The sequence below is a fragment of the Rhinolophus ferrumequinum genome, chromosome 17, assembly GCF_004115265.2.
Source record: "Rhinolophus ferrumequinum isolate MPI-CBG mRhiFer1 chromosome 17, mRhiFer1_v1.p, whole genome shotgun sequence".
In the NCBI taxonomy this organism is placed as follows: Eukaryota; Metazoa; Chordata; class Mammalia; order Chiroptera; family Rhinolophidae; genus Rhinolophus; species Rhinolophus ferrumequinum.
The window spans coordinates 44223448-44243836 of record NC_046300.1 but is presented as its reverse complement, the minus strand read 5'-3'; the positions used below and the strand labels follow the sequence as shown (position 1 = coordinate 44243836).

The 20389-nt window shown below is 46.7% G+C and overlaps 1 protein-coding gene across 3 annotated transcripts in view; it reads left to right on the top strand.

Annotated features, from left to right (window-relative positions):
- The first annotated feature begins 1688 nt into the window (after positions 1-1688).
- Positions 1689-20389, top strand: part of MTMR14 (myotubularin related protein 14) — a 45211-nt gene continuing 26510 nt past the window's right edge. For 2 of the 3 annotated variants that reach the window (XM_033132113.1, XM_033132116.1), the window contains exons 1-7: positions 1695-1980; positions 3784-3932; positions 9409-9517; positions 15380-15455; positions 15739-15799; positions 17323-17445; positions 18910-18983. In XM_033132113.1, coding sequence (XP_032988004.1) covers positions 1825-1980; positions 3784-3932; positions 9409-9517; positions 15380-15455; positions 15739-15799; positions 17323-17445; positions 18910-18983 — 748 coding nt within the window. In that variant the 5' untranslated portion in view covers positions 1695-1824. Of the gene's footprint in view, positions 1981-3783; positions 3933-9408; positions 9518-15379; positions 15456-15738; positions 15800-17322; positions 17446-18909; positions 18984-20389 lie in introns of all 3 variants that reach the window. The other variant, XM_033132112.1, reaches the window with a different exon arrangement.

The following is a 20389-nucleotide window of genomic DNA, read 5'->3' as shown; positions in this document are numbered from 1 at the left end:
GGGTAACGCTTTGTGCTATATTACAAGGGCTATGAAAACTATGTCACTAGGTGATAAGAAATTTTCAGCTCCATTATAATCTTACGTGATAACTGTCATACATGTAGTCCATTATTGATGAAAACATTGTTATGCGGCACAGGACTATATTTACTTCCTTGTTCTTTATTCATTTTATATTTTTCTCTTGTTCCTTATTCCTTATTCTGTAAAAAGCTTCCTGCTTTCTGCCCCATTTTGCAGTTCTCTGGACCTCTGAGAACAAAGACTACCCACTTCATAAAGTATTAAATAAAGATTGCATTACCTTAATTGTCTTCCTTAATCATTTTTTAACAGTACTAATCTGACAGAGATAAATACTGAAGTCTTCACAGATAAAATAATGTGATCTGCTTTAAAATAATTCTACTGGATGGGGATTGATTAAACAGATAGATTGACGATGATTATTGTTGAAACTGGCTAATGGATATATGAGGGTTCATTATACTATTCTCTCCACTTCTGTGATGTTTAAAATATTCCATTGTTGATGAAAAAGAGGTTCTAGGGAAAGTAACCTCACAAGGTGATCTGACCATAAATTCCTAACTGGGCAGGTCATGGGTATTCATGCCCTAGGAATGTAACTTTTTTAGTAAAAGGTTTATCTTTGCTTTAAGCAAGCCCTGTCTATTGTTTTTGTGCATTTAGGTTAACACACCTGTGAAATAACCATAAGCACCATAAAGAGAGCACACAATCTAGTTGACGACCCTGTAATCCAATCCCCACCCCGATTTCTCCCACCTTCCTGTAATCTTCCTTAAATTCCCTCCTTAATTTCATTTTCTTTTTTTTTTAACTTTTATTATTTTAAGTGTGTTTTTCCAGGACCCATCAACTCCAAGTCAAGTTGTTGTTTCAATCTAGTTGTGGAGGACGCAGCTCAAGATGCCCCATGCAGGAATCGAACCAGCAACCCTGGTATTATGAGCATCCTGATTTAACCAACTGTGCTAACTAGCCACCCCCCTCCTTAATTTCAAATACATAAAAGAAACTGCAAAACTGTCAATTCTCCAAAGTACTTGAGATCTTGCTCCCTGGCATATGTCTCCAGTTTGGCTCAAATATATGCATAAAAATTCTTTACAAGATTGGACGTTCTTACATCAACACCATTAAGAAAAAAAGAAAAAGACTATGGGGCTTTTCAACCATAGAATTTCAAGCCAGTTAGGACTTCCAGTTTCTTCTTTGATAAAATGGGTTGACGCTAGGAGCACTATAATCACATGGATGTTGTAAGGAGCAGTGCAAGTAGAGTGTCTTACGATACGCTGTTTTATTATGACTTAATATTACAACTATGGTTGCCAACACAAGTTGCCTCCAAGAGTTCCCTCCTCCTCTCCCTGTAATGGTTTATTTCATTCTTCCTGCTTCTTTCCCTTGGTTCCGTCTTCCTAGTTCCCTCAATGCCCTCCCTCCCAGAACCCTAATGGTTTAGTCCGGCTTCCCCAGGGGAAATCCCACGGGGCGGAGCACCTGGTATCTGCGAGTGGTAGGGGGCCCCCCATCCCCGGAGACCAGTTGGATCTCTCCGCGTTGGATGATGGGCCGGTAATCAAGGGGCAGGGAGCGAGGGCTGGGTTCCGATTGGCCAGGCCCGAGGTAAACATCCGGCAGAGTGGGGCGGGGCCGGAAGTGGAAGCGGAAGGCGGTGGCTGAGGCGGTTCTGGAGGTTCCGGACTTGGAGTCGGATCCGCCAGGTGCCATGGGCTGGGCTGAGCCACGCTGAGCGGGAAACGGGACGCTGGGGGGACTCGGGGCTGGGCCATGGCTGGCGCTCGGGCTGCCGCCGCCGCCTCGGCGGATTCCTCGACTTCTTCGGGCAACCCTCCGCCGCAGGAGCCGGGGCTCGGGGAGCTGCTGGAGGAGTTCTCCCGGACTCAGTACCGGGCCAAGGACTGCAGCGGGACCGGCGGCTCTAAGGTGAGTCCGGAAGCACCATGAGCAGGAGAAGGTCCCTGGCTGGGGCAGTTACCGCCTTAGGAAAGGCTGGGGCCAAGGGTCAGAGGTCAGAGGAAGGAGAGAAAGGGTAGTTCCCAGGGTCTGGATCCGCAGAGTTAGAGTCAGATTTAAAAACCTAAAAAGGAGGAACTGAGCTCAGACCGAGCCAGGGAAGGATGTCCTTTAGGTTTGAGACAAGGGATTTGGAGGTCAAAGATCAGAGCTGAGGGGCCATGTTCAGAGATTAGAGAGGAGTTGAAGAGGATTACTTCTCTGCTTCAGGAGTGGAAACAAAAAAATCTAGTCCCAAGGCTAGATAAAAAAAAAAAGTCTAGAGGATTCCTGCAGGTCAGAGGTCAAAATGAGGGGACTGGAGTAGGGGGACAGAAAGGAACCAAGAGATGAATTGTGTTGCTTCCTTATACGGTTTCCTATGTAGCATGACTTTAAATTTAGGCCCATCCCTTTCCTTCCCCTGTAGAGCAGAAAGACAGCCCACACTGCCTCTGTTGCTTTATCAGAAGCAGGTCTCAGTTCCTCTATTTTCTACCCTTAGCATTCCCTTCAGCCTTCTTTTTGCCAGACCTGCAAGGCTTCTGGTCTGGTTATGCCATCCACATCCTGGGCACTGACAGCCTGCAGTCACCCATGTCTCAGTGCCCACGTGGCTTTAGCTGGTTTAGCATCAGGTTTTCTCGTGTGATTCTGTTCCATCCTGGGCCGCCAAACTCTGATTTGGCTCCAGAGGTGTCCTATGTTGGGACATACTGCAGTTGGCATCTGCTAGTCTCCGGAGTAACCAGTGGATCACTTCAGTAATGATGTGACTTCCCTACTCTGCAAACTACCAAGTATTTTTCAGAGCTCAGCCTGAGGACCACCTGTTTCAGCATCATCTGGGGTGCTTGTTAAAAATTATGATTCCTTGGTCCCACCCAGTCTTACTGAATCGATTTCTGAGGGTGGGAACCTGGAATTTGCATTTTTTAACAGGCTTCTGAGTGAGACTCATGCATCTTGAAATTTGAGGAATTCTAGTTTCAGCTGCTGTGAAATTTTTTCTCCCCATTGCTCTTTGGAGTGGTTGAAGAGGGTCAGTGGTTTTGCTGGGCCCTTTTTCTATCTCACACACCCTTGAAGATTAGAGTTGTTATAATTCATTCCTGATTTTCACTGAAGCTTCCTTAAAGTTTCTCAGAGCCTCCTGATCTCTTGCAGACTTCTTGAGATGTTACAGGTCTTACGCCCTTTTTTTTAGTGGGTCTTTCCATGAACTGTGAACAAAACAAGACAGTTTTAAGGGGAGCTGTTACTTCTATTTCATAAGCAGATGATACATGTAAGGAGACAGCTTTGTCTGCAGTTTTAGTCATTACACTAACTAGAGCCTCTAGGCACTGCTCTGTGGCTGGAGAATGGAGAAGAATCTGGAGCCAAGGGCAGATAATGGATTAGTGCCAGTTAAAGTAACCTAGAACAAGAGTTCTTAATAACTTATGGATTGTGGACCCCTTTGAGAATCTAGTGAAAGTTGTAATCCTCTCCTTCAAATGCATAACACAGATAATTCCACTGCAATTTTGAGTGGTTCAGAAGCCCTTCTCAAATATATCACGTATTGGTTAATGACCTACACATTTAGGGCCTGTGACCCAGCAACAGGTTTCTTTCTGGCATTGAATAATACAGAGGTACATGTCATTCCCAGTGACCTCTCCAGGTCATAAATCACCTAATTCTCAGAGCCCCAGAGTCTTGTTTATGCCCAGGTCTCCTCCTCTGCAGGTTGAGCGCATTGAGAAGAGATGTCTGGAGCTGTTTGGCCGAGACTACTGTTACAGCGTGATCCAGAATGTGAACGGGGATATCTGCAGCCACTATCCCCAGCATATCGTGTTCCTGGAGTATGAAAGTTCTGAAAAGGAGAAAGACACGTGAGCATCATGTGACCAGAGTGTACTTTTCTGGGGAGGCCTTCACAGCTCATTTCCTGGGGTCAGGCAGTCTGCAGCTGGGAGGCGAGCTGAGTGTGGCAGACTCACTTTCCCCAGGTGTTAAGCCTTATTGGCCTCTTTGTTTACTTCAGGGTTTGAGACGTTAGATTGGCAGGGTAGCATGGCGTAGAATGAGGGGTGGGAATCACAGCCCTGGACTGCTATTTCACTTCCACCCTATAGCTCTTTGTCCTAAGACTGCTGACTGCACTCTCTGAATCTCTCTGAATCTCAATGTCCTTTCTTAAGTGTGTGGGTGGGATACGTGCTGTGTTGACATCTTAGGAGCCTGGGGTCTAAAGTCTGACTGCTTGAGTTTGCATGCTGGCTGCTTCACTTGCTGGCTCGGTAACCAGGGCAAGTTATTTAACCTCGTTGTCTCTTCATTTTTCTCATTGGTAAGTCTATACCTCTTTAGAAAGTGGTTAGTACAATCCCTGATGATAAATAGTACAAGCCTGTCATGTTTGTTCTAAGAATTAGACATAAGAGCTACTATTTATTGAGGGCCTGCCAAGGCCTGAGTACTTTCTGTTGAGTAACAGTTCATACCAGAGTAGACATAAAGCACCTGGCACAGGCTGCAGCCTATAAGGTGGACAATAAATGGTAGCAGTAGCACTAAAAATAATCACAGCATTGAGGCTCTAGGAAATGTTTTATGTTGATCTTAAAGTTTCTTCCCCTAGTCTCCCTGCTTGCTGCTTATTTTAAGGGAATTCCAGGAGCTATTTTCAACACTACCTGTGAAATCCTGGCCCCAGGATTACAACGTTTTGATGAGTGCGACAGTAGAGTCGTGATGCAAAGTGCAGCAGACCCCTCCTACCCAAAGCATGCCCATCAGTGCACCAGGCACTGGCCAGAGACTTCGAGTCTCGGGCTCCAGAGCCACCGAATCGGAGTCCCAGCATAACAAAATGCCCCAGTGATTCGTATGCACGCTGCAGTGTGAGAAGTGCTTCTGTAGGCAAACCAGGGAGAGTGATGTTTGGGAAGACCCACAGGTGAAGATCCTCTTCAGTTGGAATTGGAAGGATGAGTAAGAATGTCCCCCGAAAATTCCTCAGGTGCCAGCTCATATAGGGTCTTGATCATCAGCTCAAGAAGTATGGATTTGTGGGTGTTAGTGATTTTTTTTGCTTGTATCTCCTGAGCACTTATTAAAATCACAGATTCTAGGGCCCCTGACTCAGAATTTCTAGAATCTGCATTCTCAGAGAGCTCTCTAGATGAGTCTGACATGCTATGCCTGAGAGCAGCTGCTGCGGGCCACCAGGAGCCAGAGAAGGCTTTCAAGCAAAGAACAACCAGTTTGGAGGTTTGAGGACTAAGCCTTAGTTTCCTCACGTGTAAAACAGCATGTCTATAAGTGTGCTATCTGATGGGCTGGTGGTGGTCGTCACTGAGAAAAAAGAATATGTTAGAAAAACAAATTATATGTAAATCATAGAAACTGTATCATATCCTCGGTCGTATAACCTAAGAACTCCAGGGATCTCCAAGCCTAAAGAATTGGGCTTTCCTAGGTTCCTCTCTCTTCCTAACTGCCTCCAGAGTTGTGTTAACTCACCTTGTATAAGCCCTTAGGTTAAAGGTTCTGAGCAAGAGCTTTTTTCCTCACCTTTGCCCTCCTTTCAACCCTCTTCAAAGCTGGCTGGTGGTTTTACAATGGCGTTTTGCTATTAAGCTCAGCTGTAGTCAAGGTCGTGCTTCTCCAACTGATTCTGTGAGTGAAGCACTGGGGGCTCTAGTTATACTGCAGAATCTGACTCAGTGGGTCTGGAGTGGGGCCTGAGCTCTGCGTTTTCTAACAAGCTCCCAGGTCATGCCAGAACACCTGGTAGTAGCAGTACTTGAGGAACTCGGTCTTGGCTGCCTCACAGAAGCTTTTCTGGGAAGGAAACAAGCTCAGTGCCGACTCAGTCTAGCCCTTAAAGGGAAGAAAATGAACATTTGTGGAGTGCTTACTGTTTGGCGGGTGTTAGGGTTTCACACATTGACTCACTCAAGTCCTGCAACCACCCAGTGAAGAAGGCGGTATCACCTCCATTGTACAGAAGAGGAAGTTGAAACCCAGAGAAGTAACTTGCCCTTTGCCCAAGATCACAGACATAGCAAGCAGATTGGGGGAAAGGCCGGGTCTTCCTCACCTGCTCTGTCCACGTGTGTGCCTTTTGTCATTGCAGTGGCTCTTCCACCTTGTCTAGCAGTCTCACCTTCCAGGCCACGGACACTGCAGTACATCCCTAACCCTGCAGGGGTTCCTGGAGTAACCTTTGCAAGGCCTTGAAGTGATAACTAAGTGGGTGATGCCTTTTTGTTGACGAGCAGGGAGCATATGCATGTTTAGGCAGGAAAAAGTAGAAATTTTTGCTTCTTTACATATCTGGCTTTGGTGTTAATATGACCCTAATCAGACTGAGTTACATGGTATAACTGGATTCAGGAAGTGGTGTGGTCCTCTTAACCACCTCCCCACTTTAGCCCATCATCTGGGAATAGAAGCCTGGACAGGGATCTGTATAGCCGAAACAAGTTTATCAAACGTGTTCCTTGAGCTGCTGACATGTGGCAGGCCCCAGGGATCCAGCTGGATGAAGGCCCTACCCTTAGGTCTAGTGGGTAACACAGACCAGTAAATAAGCAGTGACAGGGGAACAAGAACCAGAATTAGGGAAGTACAGGTGGGGCATTGGGGGATCGTGGTTAAAGTTTTGCACTCAGTTCCAGCATGTGTGTGGGGAAGGACTGTTCCCCCACACCACCAATTCTCAGACACCAGCTGGGTGTCCTACAGTTGAACTCATTTCTTACACTACCCAGAAATAGCATCAGATTCCACAGGTTAGGGGCTCAGTCCCACAAGAAAAACATAAATGCAGAAGCCTACACTTCATTCATTCAGATAGATCATCACGTGCCAGACTCAGCTCAGTGCTTAGCACTGTAAGAAAAAAATCCTAAGGCCAAGAGATAATAAAAATGAAGACAGGAGCTCCTGAGACAAGAAACTGAATTGGTTCCTTGAGTGGGGGAACCGGGAAAATAAACCACCAGCTAGCCTAACAAGGCAGTGTTCCTGTCTGCCTGTGCAGAACCTCGAAGAGGGAAGCATTGGCATGTTCTCCACCTAGTTTTGGGGAGCGTCTGCTCAATGAAAGGATTCAGCCTGGGAGAATCAAGTGCAGTTTCCGTGCACTTAGAGCTCCGAGGGAACTGCTGGGTTGAGCTGAGGGGAGGGCAGTTGCTGTAGATGGTGCTGATCGGATCTGTGAGAATGGCCGAGGGCCACCAGAAGGTGGGAGGAAGGAGTACTATTGGGGACAGTACCGTATGTGCTTGCTTCTGTCTTCTCAGGGCTCTGAGTTTAATTAGGCAGTTGTTTGGTACTGAGGTACCTTATTTCATAGAGAACAAGTGAGGGAAGGGAGAAGAACTCGGTTTTCAGTGAGCCACGTGTTTTCTAGAGCCTGTCTGTTTGGCCTGTGCCACCCCACAGGCACCTTGAACAGGCACCCCAGCCTCTTTGAGTTTGCCATTCTGCAAAAAAAGAGAAAGGATTGCAAAAGTAACATCTTCAGTCAGACCATGGGAAGGATAAGTACTGTTCCTTTACCTCCTTGTTCTCTTTCCAAGATCATCAAACTGAAACTGTTGGTTCAGGTTTTAATTTGAAGACCCCTTTTTAACTTTAATTTCAGAGCTCTGCTTGGTAGTTATATTTTTAGTAACTCTGGCTTGAGGATATATCTATGAAGGCTGCTATGAAATCAGCAGTGTTTTTAAAGACTATGTTTTTTTAAATTGGGGAACAATGTGTGTCTCCAGAGCCCATCAGCTCCAAGTCAAGTCGTTGTCCTTCAGTCTAGTTGTGGAGGGTGCAGCTCAGCTCCAAGTCCAGTCACCATTTTCAGTCTAGTTGCAGGGAACGCATCCCAGCTTCCCATGCGGCAATCGAACCGGCAACCTTGTTGTTAAGAGGACGCGCTCTAACCAACTGAGCCATCCGGCCACCTAGGTGGCAGCTCAGCTCAAGTCTTTACCTTCCGTCTAGTTGTGGAGGGTGCAGCTCATTGGCCCATGTGGGAATCAAACTGGCAACCTTGTTGTTCAGAGCTTGGGCTCTAACCAACTGAGCTGACCAGTTGCCCCATAATGACTTTATGTTTTTATGAATGCTACCCGCATCCAGATATGCTTAAAAAGTGACCACAGATATGTAGGAATCGCTGAATTGAATTCATTCTGAACAATTATTTGTGTGCATGTGCCATGCAATGATATGCGGGTCCCTGGAAAGATTATGATGGAGTTAAAGACGCTCGAGGACTTGACCTGAAAGCCCAACCCTTGTAAGGGGGGAGCATGCGTGTCTTCTCTCTCTTCTATTCGGTTACTTTGCATAGCTGGGATCGTTTCCCACTCTTTAATTTCCCTGCCTCTAGTTTCTTTTGCAACCAGAAGCTCTGACTGGCTGATTTGGAGCCTTTTGCTAAAGATCAGTAGGTGAATCTGTTAGAGTAGACCCTTATTTAGGGATGTACTGATTTGATGTGATTTGATAGGGGTGTGACTTACTGGGGCTCGTGTCTAAACCTGACTTTTTCATGTTCTAGAAGCTCCCTTACCAAACCCAGTGCAGTAACCATTATGCTTCTCAATGCCAAAAATAGCTTCTCTTTCACCTCCTTTGTTCCAGCAAAAATGGCCCTATGATTACCAGAGGGTTCCCAAGGCACTTGTTATATTACTCTAGGAGGAAAAATCTGGTAATCAACATTCAGTTTTCTATGTATATTTCTGTATTTTATATACCATGTCTTTAGAATAGCTCACTTTTTCACCTTAATGGTTTTGAAATCAGGATGATTTTTAACACTTGTGATATAATACTTCTTTCTTTTCCTGAGAAACTTATACCCGTGATCTAGAATTTAAGAATCAGAGCATTTACTAAATTTCTAATGAGTATTTACATACACACACACGCACACGCACGCAGACATAGTATGGGGCATTTATGGACACACGCACATATATGCAGACGTAGCATGGGGCATTTGTGGACACACACACATGCAGATGTAGCATGGGGCATTTGTGGACAATACACACACGCATGCAGACGTAGCATGGGGTATTTGTGGACACACATGCAGACGTAGCATGGGGTATTTGTGGACACACACATACACACACATATGCAGACATAGCATGGGGCATTTGTGGACACACGCACATATATGCAGACGTAGCATGGGGCATTTGTGGACACACACATACCTTCAGACGTAGCATGGGGCATTTGTAGACAAACACACACCTGCAGACGTAGCATGGGGCATTTGTAGACAAACACACACACCCCTCACTTAGAAACCAGCCTGACCTACCTCTCCTGCCCGTGCCTTAGGTTTGAGAGCACTGTGCAAGTGAGCAAGTTGCAAGACCTCGTCAACCGCAGCAAGACTGCCAGGTGCAGAGGACGGTTTGTCTGCCCAGTGATCTTGTTCAAGGGCAAGGTAAGGCCACGTCATACCCTGACATTCCCCGAAACCCTTTTCTGGGGTGACTGGTTCAATGCAAAGTGTAGGGTCGTCTAGTTCTTGCCTTTGCCAACCGAGTGTTGGTGGTTACTGGGTGCCTGGTGCGGTGGGAAGCAGACCAGAGAAAGAACAATTCTGATAACCACCTTCCAGGATGAGTCCGAATAGAGAGGGGTAGTCACAACAGATCACCCCACCTGTGTTCCCGAGTCAGGCCGCCGAGGTGCAGGTCTTGGCTGTGTTACTTCCTGCCTGTGCAAGGCCCTCCTCTCAAGTTTTCTCCTCTATAACGTGGGAAGAATAATCATGCCTACATCAGAGGTTTATGAGTACATTAGAACAAGTGAGTTATTATTACGTTGTTTGTTCATTCTTTCAATCATATAATTCATCAAGTATTTATTGAATGTGTACTATGTTCCAGGCACTGTTTCAGGCCTTAAGATACATTAGCATATAAAAAAATCCTTACCCTTAGGAAACTTATATTCTAGTGACTGTTGTTATTTGTCTCCCCAGTATTGTCTCATTTCACCTATCTTTATAATCCTTTGGTGCAATCATTGTTTCCATTTTGCAGATGAGACCCAAAGTGGTTAAGTAATTTCTCAAGTTTACTGTGAACAACTAGAGAGCTGGCATTTGAAGCTCTCCCAAAACTCCTTCAGGTTATCACACTGTCATTTAGAGTCACACGGGGTGGTGTAAGAGGAGCTCAGCAAAGGGGCAGCAGACCGATGTCCTCATTAACTGAGCGGGACTTGGCTTGCGAGTATTGGAGGATATTCAGAATAGTAATTGGCAGGAAGGGGTGGGAGGGTGTTTCGAGCGGGTGATGCAGCATGGGAAAAGGCACGAAGGCAGGAACAAGAGAGGCCAGGAGACTCTCCTGACTGGCATGGAAGGGCCACATCAGAGCCGAGGATGGAACGGATTGAGTACAGGAGGCCAAATACCAAGGTGTGTGCATTTGCCAGGAGAGCCACGGTAATTCTTGAGCAGGGACCTACAGGATGAAAGGAGCATTTTGAAGATTAGTCCAAGAGAAGTGGACTTAAAGTAGAGAGAGCCTAGAGGGGGGAGAGGAGCAAGGATGTAGTGTGTTTATTCACTTTGCAGGTCTCTGAGCGCATGCCCCACAGCCAGTGGCTTACAGACTCCAGCTGCAGTCACCCAGCGCGAGTGGGCGAGGGCCAGGCCAGGGCAGTGGGGAGGGGAGTCGCAAGGCTTCTTTCTGTCCCTTTGTGTCTTTCATAAAATGGGAGAAGGGCTAATGTGAAAGGGGAGGTAGGAAGGGAGATTTAGCCAAAGGCTTTCTTGGGCAGATTGATTTTAGGGAAATGTATGGAAGTTAAGTCCCCAAAATGGATGATTTTAAAGTTGTTTGTTTTCCCCTTTGGAAAGTTTTCATGTTCCTGGAAGTTACCAGAACTCTAGTTTAAAGATCACTGCTCTGTGAAGCATAGTGCTTGCCACTAGAAATTACAGAGGAGATACTCAAACCAGAGTTTCTCAAAGTGTGTTCCATAGAACAGTAACTTAAGGATATGCTTATGAAAAGCATTCCCTATCAAACAAGAATGAAAAATACTGCATAGTAGATTTGGCCTAACCCCCAAGCTCCAGATTCATAAAGTACATTTATGTGTATACCGACATAGTAAAACTCTGAGAAGTGCTGAAGCAGAGACCTGTGTAGTCCTGGGGTTTCTCATTTGTCTTCAGACCATGAGTAAGGAACGTTCCTGAACACATTTGGGAAATTCCACACTGAACAGCTTAGTCTAGCGGGGTTCCTGAATGACAGATTGTCAGCACTTAGAGACTAGGCAGGCCTGTGAGAACAGAGCACTAAGCCAGCTCATTTCGGAGGGAGAACGATGACTTGGAGGGATTATTCCGAGAAGGCTTTGGTGTTCTTAGTTCTTTATGAGGGCTTTGCTCTTAATCTTACTTTCGTCTCCCTTCGCACCTTCTTGTCCAGCCAGTGTGATACCATTTCATACCTGTTAGCTCTTCTCCTGACTCTGTCGGTGTTCACTTAATACCCACTTACATAGCTTTATTCTAATTGTGTGTTGGAACCTCTCATTTCCTCTCGGCCATAATCGCTTTGAGGGCAGAGGCCTCCTCTTACTGCTGTCCTCCCAGTACCTACCGTGTTTCCCCGAAAATAAGACCTGGTCTTACATTAAGGTTTGCTCCAAAAGACGCATTAGGGCTTATGTTCAGGGGATGTCATCCTGAAAAATCACGCTAGGGCTTATTTTCCGGTTAGGTCGTACGTTCGGGGAAATGCGGTAACAGAGTGCCCGCCCAGTTTGTCAGTGCCAGCTCAGCAGCCAGCTGCTGCACTGGGATAAAGCAGTCGTGGGCCCTGTGCTGGCTTCTAGGGGCACAGAGATGAAAAGTCCTGTCCTCATGGAGCTCAGTGAGTGGGGGAGGCAGACAAGTGAACAGGCAGTTGAGAGGGAGATTGAGAAAGGCTCAAGAATGTCTTCTGTTGTGAAATGGGTATGTCGTCCTCAGATGTGGTGGCCCTCAGCGGCACTTGGTTACCAGTGCGGTGATGGCATGTTTATTACCCACATTCTGCAGAGGCACCTATCTCTGCCCAACCTCAGTTCATGCGACCACATGGACAGACCGGAGGGCATTAGGCTGAGTGAAATGAGTCAGAGAAAGACAAATACCATATGAGCTCACTTTTTGTGGAATCTAAAGAGCAAAATAAACAAAGTAGAAACAGACGTATAGATACAGAGAACAAACTGATGGTTGCCAGATGGCTGGGGGTTTGGGGGGCACTGGATGAAAAAGGTGAAGGGATTAAGAAGTACAGATTGGTAGTTACAAAATGGTCATGGGTTTGTAAAGTGTAGCATGGGGAATAAAAAAAAAAGAAATCAGTTCAGTGTAGCTAGTGCAATTGTGGAACTAAATATTGAATTTTATTTCAATTAATTTACATTTCATAGCTGAAGCAATGTAGGATTTTTTTGGCTAAACACAACTTTATTTTGGGAGAGGACTACATTTGCCTTTAAATGCTGACAGTGAAGCATCCTCGTTGAGATGTGCTCTAAGTGTAAAACACATACTGGATTTTGAAGCCTTAGTACAAAGAATGTAAAACATTAATAATTTTAACATTATTGTATGTTGACATAACGTGGATATATTAGATTAAATAAGATATATTTCTAAAATTTTTTAAAAACTCAGTTCAAGCATTTAAGTATATAGGATGTTCTCCCATGGCATTTTCTCTCCTAACACATGTATCTGGCTTTTACACAATTAAAATTAGAACAAGTCGTCTTTCTCTTTGCTTTCCCCCTTAACAGGTGGAGAGCAGAGGTCAGCGCTTTTATTCTGTGTGCCAAAGTTAGTTAACAAGGTTAGCAAATCATACAGTGATGCTCCTAGTGCAGAATTCGAGGCCACTCCTAATGAGGTAAATAGACAGCATTCAGGGTGCATCATCTTTTTCAGTTAATAGCTAAGCTTAAAATGTAGAAGTGATGGGTTATGAATGGGAGCCATGAGGCTAGGGAGCAGGGGTCAGGAGTTAGACTGTCGTGGGGTACAGCTTTCCCCAGCTGCTGGCTCAGGGCCTTCCTGTGAGGTTGGTGCCTCACTTGGGGAGTTGGCCAACATGCCTGCTCTTCTCTATCTGACTAGTCCTTTGGGCCCAGGTCTGGCTGCCTCAATGACAAAAAAAAACAAGGACAGATCAAAGGGATGTGGGAGAAGAACTGGGAGCAGAAAGAGGTATATGAACCCTCAAAAGAATTCAAGACGTCGTCTCAAAGCCCAACATCCAAAGTGGGGGATGTGTCTGCTCTGAAAAGATTTAACAGAAAAAAGAATGAGATTTGGTGCCAGGGTGGCACCAAAGGGTGGGCGTGATAATACAGGCCAATGAAATCAAACAAGCCACATACCCATATTGTCTTGCTTTCAAGAATCAGACCCCTGCCCCCTTACCTTTAGAGTTTTTGGGGGTTCTCAACCTGGAGGTTGACACTTCCCTGCTACAGCTCTCTACTTTGCTACTCCTAATGATTAGAGTAGGGACTCTTAACAGGCTGGAGATGGGTCCAGGGATGCACTTGGAAGAGTCCAGAAACCCCTAAAATGTGGGTAAACTATGGTGTGTACATTTTTTCTGGAAAAAATTTATCATTTTCATCAGGTTCTCAAAATGCTTTTGGACCTAGAAAAAGTTAAGCAGCCCCTGCCAGAAAACATCCTGCTAAGGAGAGCGGGAATCCCAGCCCGAGTCCTTCTTAGGTTGTTCCGGACGACCTTCCCACAAATCCATTCTTGTCCCCAGGACCGAAAAAGCGCCCCACCTGCCCCAGCTTGTATCCAGTTGCCTTTCTGTTACCTGCCCCCTTCTGCAGGTTGCCACTACTTCAGGAAGCCAGAAGTTCCCACTCACACTCCTTTCCTCTGTCAGCAAAACTGTTTCCTTCCCATTAGCTTACAGGTAGAGAAGGAGAAGGCAGTATTTTGTGGTCTTCCAGGGACCCACTTTACGTTGCCAGGCTGTGTGACCCATTCAGAAATGGCTTTACCTTGCAGTTTCCCCTCCCTCTATTGTAATCTCCCAGGAACCCTCACTGCCGCCCCCAGCCTTTAGCTAAACCCTGGGCTAGTTTGCTTCCCCATCACCAGATATTTCCTCCCGTTCCTCAACCCTACTGGATCTCATCAACCACAAGTTAATTGAAGATACAGCTTTAAAATTAGATATATTGAAGTTCATGCCAGGTACCTGGTTTCTAGAGTTCTAGCTCTCAAAATGCTTCTTCAGTGATGAGGAAAGAGGCAAAGAATATGTAAGCACGTCTATAGCTACTACATTTCCTTGATATGGAGGAGAGCAGATACAATTTATTTTTCTTTTTTTTTTTAAATCCTAAAACATTTCTCCTGTAGTTGGCCCTTCTGCTTTAAAGGTTGCTCACCCTGCGCTAAACAGTTCCAAGTAATGATAAGCACACAGGCTTTGGAGGTAGGTAGGTCTAGATCAAATCCCAGCTTACCCCTCATTGCAGTATAATCTTACGCGTTACTTCAGGTCCCTGTGCCTGTCTCTCTCAGTCTGTGGAGCAGCATATTCACCTCATGGACTCTGAAAATTCAGTGAGAAGATGGTGTAAAAGTTTCAGTACCATGCCCAGCACACACACACGTGAAAACCACCAAATCTTACACAAGTGCATATGTGACAACCACTAAGTCCGTTACACTTAGTAACACTGGTGCCCCTCATTTGGTGAGCTAGCCCTTGGCAGAGGCTGGAGATTAAATTCCAGCATACTGCAGACTGACTGCTGTGGCCTCGGTGCTGAGACTTTGGTGAGTGCTCCTGGACCCATTTTACGGGCCTGGAAGAATCAGGAGTGAGTCCAAGTAGTCCTTCAGCTGTGTACTTCAGAAAACCATCTGACTGTTGGTTAAAGGGTATAAACTTCCAGTTACAAGGTAAATACGTTCTGTGTGGATCTAACGTACAGCATGGTGATTATAGGTAATGATACTGTATTATATGCTTGAAAATTACAAAGAGAGAATCTTAAATTTTTCACCACAGAAAGAAATGGTAATTATATGACATGACGGAGGTGTTAGCTAACACCGTGGTGGTAATGATTTTGCAGTATGTGTGTCAAATCAGCATGCTGTACACCTTAAACCTACACAGCATGCTGGACACCTTACACCTACGCAGTGTTACATGTCAGTTTTATCTCAATGAAGCTGGGAAAAACAAAACCAAAAATTGCAGGAAACCATCTGACCCTGAAAATTCCATTTCTCTCCCAGCACATTTGCAGGTCGGCCACGCTAGCTGGATGGGGGGAGCTGTATGGACGCACTGGCTACAACTATATTTTCTCAGGTGAATGTGAAGCTGTGTCCTCTGTGACTAAGGAGACGAGCCCAGCCACAAAGAATAGCCCCCCAGCCACAGTGGCAGGGGTGGAGGGTGCGAGCAAGCTGGGGAGAGACTACGGTTCTTCTTTTATCTCCTGAGGAGATGTCTGGGGTAGAGACGATCACCGACATATAGGGCATCTGGTGCTAGAAGGACACCAGGGCTGTCCTCGGGTGGGGCTGGTGGGGACGCCCCGGGTGGAGCCCCTGCCCCCGCCTGGGTGCTGACAGACAGGTGTCTCCGGCAGGGGGCACAGATGACGCCTGGGCAGACACAGAGGACGTCACAGAAGAGGACTGTGCTCTTCGGTCAGTGCCAGGTTAGGGGTCTGGGCTTGTGTTGGGGTGGGCGGGGTGTCTGACCAGTGGTGGCCACGTTTGCTCTGACTGTGTATTCATCACTGGTCCAGATGAGTGCATGGGCTCCCTTCCTCCCGCTGCCAGGTCCTTGCCCTGGAAATAGTTGTTGAAGTCCATCCCGTAGCTTCACACTAAAGCTGACTGTATTCACCACCTGAGCAGGCTGTCTCCACCCTGGCCACACATAAGGATCCCAGAGATAATGTCCCAGCCCTGGGGTTCCTGGTACCACAGTCCGAGACAAGGTCCAGATGTGTGTGTCTCCCTAAGCCCCAGTTTCCAGGGTGCTGATGGCCGGCCTGCCTGCCAGGTGTCACACTGCACACCTGGTGCTGAGACACAGGCCAAGGGCTATAGTCCCCATGTGGGAGCTACAGAGACTAGAAGCTCCACAGCTGTGTGATTGGTGCCATAATAGAGCTTGATACAAACAAGTATTTTAGGTCCCCTTAAAGGCAGGTAACGTGCCGGGTCATACTCTTCGTACTTTCTTTTCAAATGTTTTTAGAAAACAACACTAGGATATTTTGGAAAAGCTCCTTTGCCTGGTCTGTACCACATGGATGTCTTTAACTGGTATCAAGGTCTCTGGAATGCACACGAGCACCCCCAGTAGGATCAGAGCACCCTAGTAGGATCAGCTGCCCAGAACCATCTCGCTGTGCTGGGTTCTGCCTTTTCTGAGAGCAACGCAGCAGCTCTGGCTTGTGCTCAAGAATGTTTGGCTCTGCCCCCAAGGTCAGGACCTGTGCCTCAGCCAGGCCATTTTCCACAGCATACACTGTTCTCGGCTAGGTGACAGCTAGGGGCAGCGAGGCAGTGGGTATTTCAAAAACAATTCATGGTAACTGTTTATGCGTTCTACTTTTGTCTTTATTTGTGGGACTGATCAAAAGACAGCCTTGGGATTAGGAAAAATTGTATCTTTCTCCTTGCTTCATAGACCTGCTAAGCACAGGAATTCACTTGCTAGTATTTTACAGTTGATAAAATAGCTCTAACAAGTCATAAAATAGCTCTAACAAGTCCATCTCCCAATGAGGATTTCAATGTTACATTATAAGGAAATCATGGCTACAAATGATCATAAAAGATGGAGGGAGATAAACTCTAATGGAAGCTAAAAACTCCATCAGCCCCAGCTTGCTGCTTTTTAGAACTCAGAGATTATCTTGAGTCTTCTGGCTTAGTGTCAAGCAGGGCCAAGAAAGCCTTTTCCTGGTTCCGGGGCTGCAGTTGCTCCTCTTTGAAGTGCATCCTGTTGCTGAGTGGGGTGGTAATCTCTTAGAAAGTCACCTTCTCTGCACCTTTCCTGGAACCAGCTGTCCTGTCTTGGTCCTCCCTCCATCTTCTGGAGAAGGGAAACAAGTTCTTGCCAGGGTCGTCTATACTTCCTTGAATAAGCTCCCCACCTCCCAGATTTTTCTGAATGAATGTGCAGTGCAACTTCTCTCTGTGGCTCTTTGTTTCAGAAGTTCCGACTCACATCTATTTGATAAGGTCAGAGGCTATGACATCAAGCTGCTTCGGTACCTGTCAGTCAAATACATCTGTGACCTGATGGTAGAGAACAAGAAGGTGAAGTTTGGCATGAAGTAAGTACAGGGCACGCACTGTGAGATGGGCGGAGGTGATGTGTTCGTAGGCCTTTTGGGCTAGTGATAGTACATGCAGTTACCGAGGGCTCACCCTGTGCCAGGCCTTGTGTTGAGGGCTTTCTGTGCATCCTCACTGTATCTTCAAACAGCCCTGCGAGACAGGTTCCAGTGTCCCCCTCTTGCAGGTGAGAAACTGAAGCACAGAGAGGTTAAGTAACTTGCTCAAGGTCGTCCAGACAGTAACTGAGGGAGCCGTGAGTCTCTAACCTGTCTGTGCTCTGCTGCCTCCTCCTCTTAGACACCCTTGAAGGTTTGTTCTGTGGCTCCAGGTTCTACACCATTTCTGGTAGGTTACAGTCTCTTTTGATATGGAACAAAAAAAATCAGTGTGTACTTAATTTTTACTTCGACAGTGTCCAAATTTTCATGTGGTAAGGCAAAATTTGAAAAAAAAAATGGAACCTGGGTTAGGGTGATGAAATTGTAGGAGTTTTTCCAAAATATTTATAATGTATTTATTTATTTAATATTGACTTTTTAATTATGCTGCTGTTGTCTAGAGATGCCTAGATTGTCTCTCTTGTTCCTTCTTCCTTCATCTGTCAGAACAGTCCTAAGTCTTTCCCTTTCAGATGCTGCTTGTTCCCCCTGTTTAGGATTCTCCTCAGTGAGTACTGAGGTGAGAGTCCCCCAAAGGGTCCCTTTTGGACAGTGTCCCAGTTATTTGGCTCTCTTCTTATTCCACCCACCAGGTCAGAGTGGTTGTGCTGCTTTCGTTTGTGGGACTTAGGTGGAAGGTTGTTTTGCAACTTTAGTTTCTGGTTGCGGTTGTTGCAATATTAAAGGGAGAGTAACCCCTCTCGCTTGATAGGTTAGGGTAGGGGGCAGAGAAGTTACATTTCTTTCCCCCACCCTTCTTCCGCCTCCCCCCCTCCCACTCCAGTCCAAGTCATTGTTTCTCAGTCTAGTTGCGTAGGACACAGCTCCCTGGCCCATGCTGGTGTTATGCCTTGCCCCCCCCTCCCCGCCCGCCCGCCGCTGAGGCAATCAGTCAGCCGCTCACAGCAGCTCTCACCAGCTGCTGGCTGCTCTCGATGGTTGCCAGCCACTCCTGGCAGCCCACGGCTGCTCACGCCGACCTCTGGCTGCTCATGGCAGCCCAGCTCCAGGGAGAGCCGTTGTTCACAATCTTAGCTGTAGAGGGTGCAGCTCACTGGCCCATGTGGGAATGGAACTGGTGACCTTGGCGTTAGGAGCACAGCGCTCCAACCACCTGAGCCACCGGGCCGGCCCGAAGTTACATTTCTTAATTGTTCAAAGTAAGCACTGTTAAAGGGAATCACTCGTAACTCTGAAGAGTAGTTTCTTTAGCAAAAGGTTCATTTTAAGTTGTTATAATATTCTTTGGGGAATGGTGTGTATGTGTTGTGATGCCATAACACATTGTGTCCTGTCTTGTAGTGTAACCTCCTCCGAGAAGGTGGACAAAGCCCAGCGCTATGCCGACTTCACTCTCCTCTCCATCCCGTATCCAGGTAGGGAGCTCTTTTCAGGGTCTAGTTAAGTGACAGGCTTCCTAGGACTGGGAGCTCTCCGAGGCCGTCTGCAGGCTTTTGCACTTAGGGACAAAAGTGCCCTGGAACTTTCTGGGAAGATCTTGTGTCAGTTGTCAGTCAGCCTAGCACAGTGTCGCTCGCAGTGAGGCTTTCACACTTAGGGTAGGACGCTGTCCTGGAAAGGGCTCTCCACTGGCGGGGGCGGGGGGGTCCAGTTGTTGCGTCGTGGCTCAGGTACTCACTACTACAGCCTTGAGCGAGTTACTTCACCTCTCTGAGCTTCAAGTTTTCACAGGTGTCATTTGGAACTTGGAAAAGCTTAGCTCAGGGTTTTATTGTGAAGATCATGTGAGATCATGTTTATCAAAGTGCTCTGTGCAAGTAAAGTATCAAATGACATTATTAGTACTCTGTCAGCAACCAATCATGCCTGGCTGGGCCATGCGGATGTGAACCTTTGCAGGGCTGAAATTGCCTCACACAGCCTGTTCTGCTGGTAGAATGTAATTGCTCTGTCCGCAGTTGTACGTGGTTGGTGGTGGCCTCATCATGTTGCAAAGCATTTTGGTGTGCAGAGCTAGCTGCGTTTGTCTCTTGCACACAGATACATATGCAACCTGTGGCCAGGGCAGCACGCTCTGCACTGGATACCAAAGCTGTGTTGGTCCAGTCGGTAACATTTAAGCTTTTTGGCAACACCTGCTTGTTCAGCAAGGGAGGCCGAGGAGGGCTAACAGCAGTGCAGCACTTTGTCACCAAACAACAGGAAGTATAGTCTTTCTCTTTGAAACCTCTCTCCTGCTTCTCAGCCTCAGATCTGCCTTCAGTCTTGTGTTGGACCTTGGAATCTCATCTTGGAATCACAGAGCCAATAGCAAGGGCAGGCAGATGACAGCAGGCTGCTGTATAGCCAGGAGGCCTTCTCACCAGAACTGCAGTTGCATCTAGTGCCGGGTGAGGAGAGGGTATCCTCATCAGTGTGAGTTGCTGGCGTTCAAAGCAGGACCTCTGGTAGCCTGGCACTCTTATAGTAGCTTCCACTGGAGTCTCTTTTCACTCTTCTCTGACAGCTTAGTATTTGGTACCAACATCGAGCTGGGCATGAATCCCAGCCCTAGAACTGTGTATCCTCGACCAAGTCCTTTCATCGGTTTCATCCTCCATAAAATAAAGATAACGGTGCTTGTTTCCAGGGAAAGTGCCAGACCCATCCCTAACAGGTCTTGGTTTGGTTGTGGTTCTCCAGGCCAAATGATGGGTACCTCGGAGGAAAGGCTCAGAGAAGCTCCGCTTCCCTAAAAGCCACTTTGGGCAGATGCAGACCACAGTGATGATGCCGTGGGCTTGACAGCATCAGCGCTGCGTGATGACAGAGGTTTCCCAAT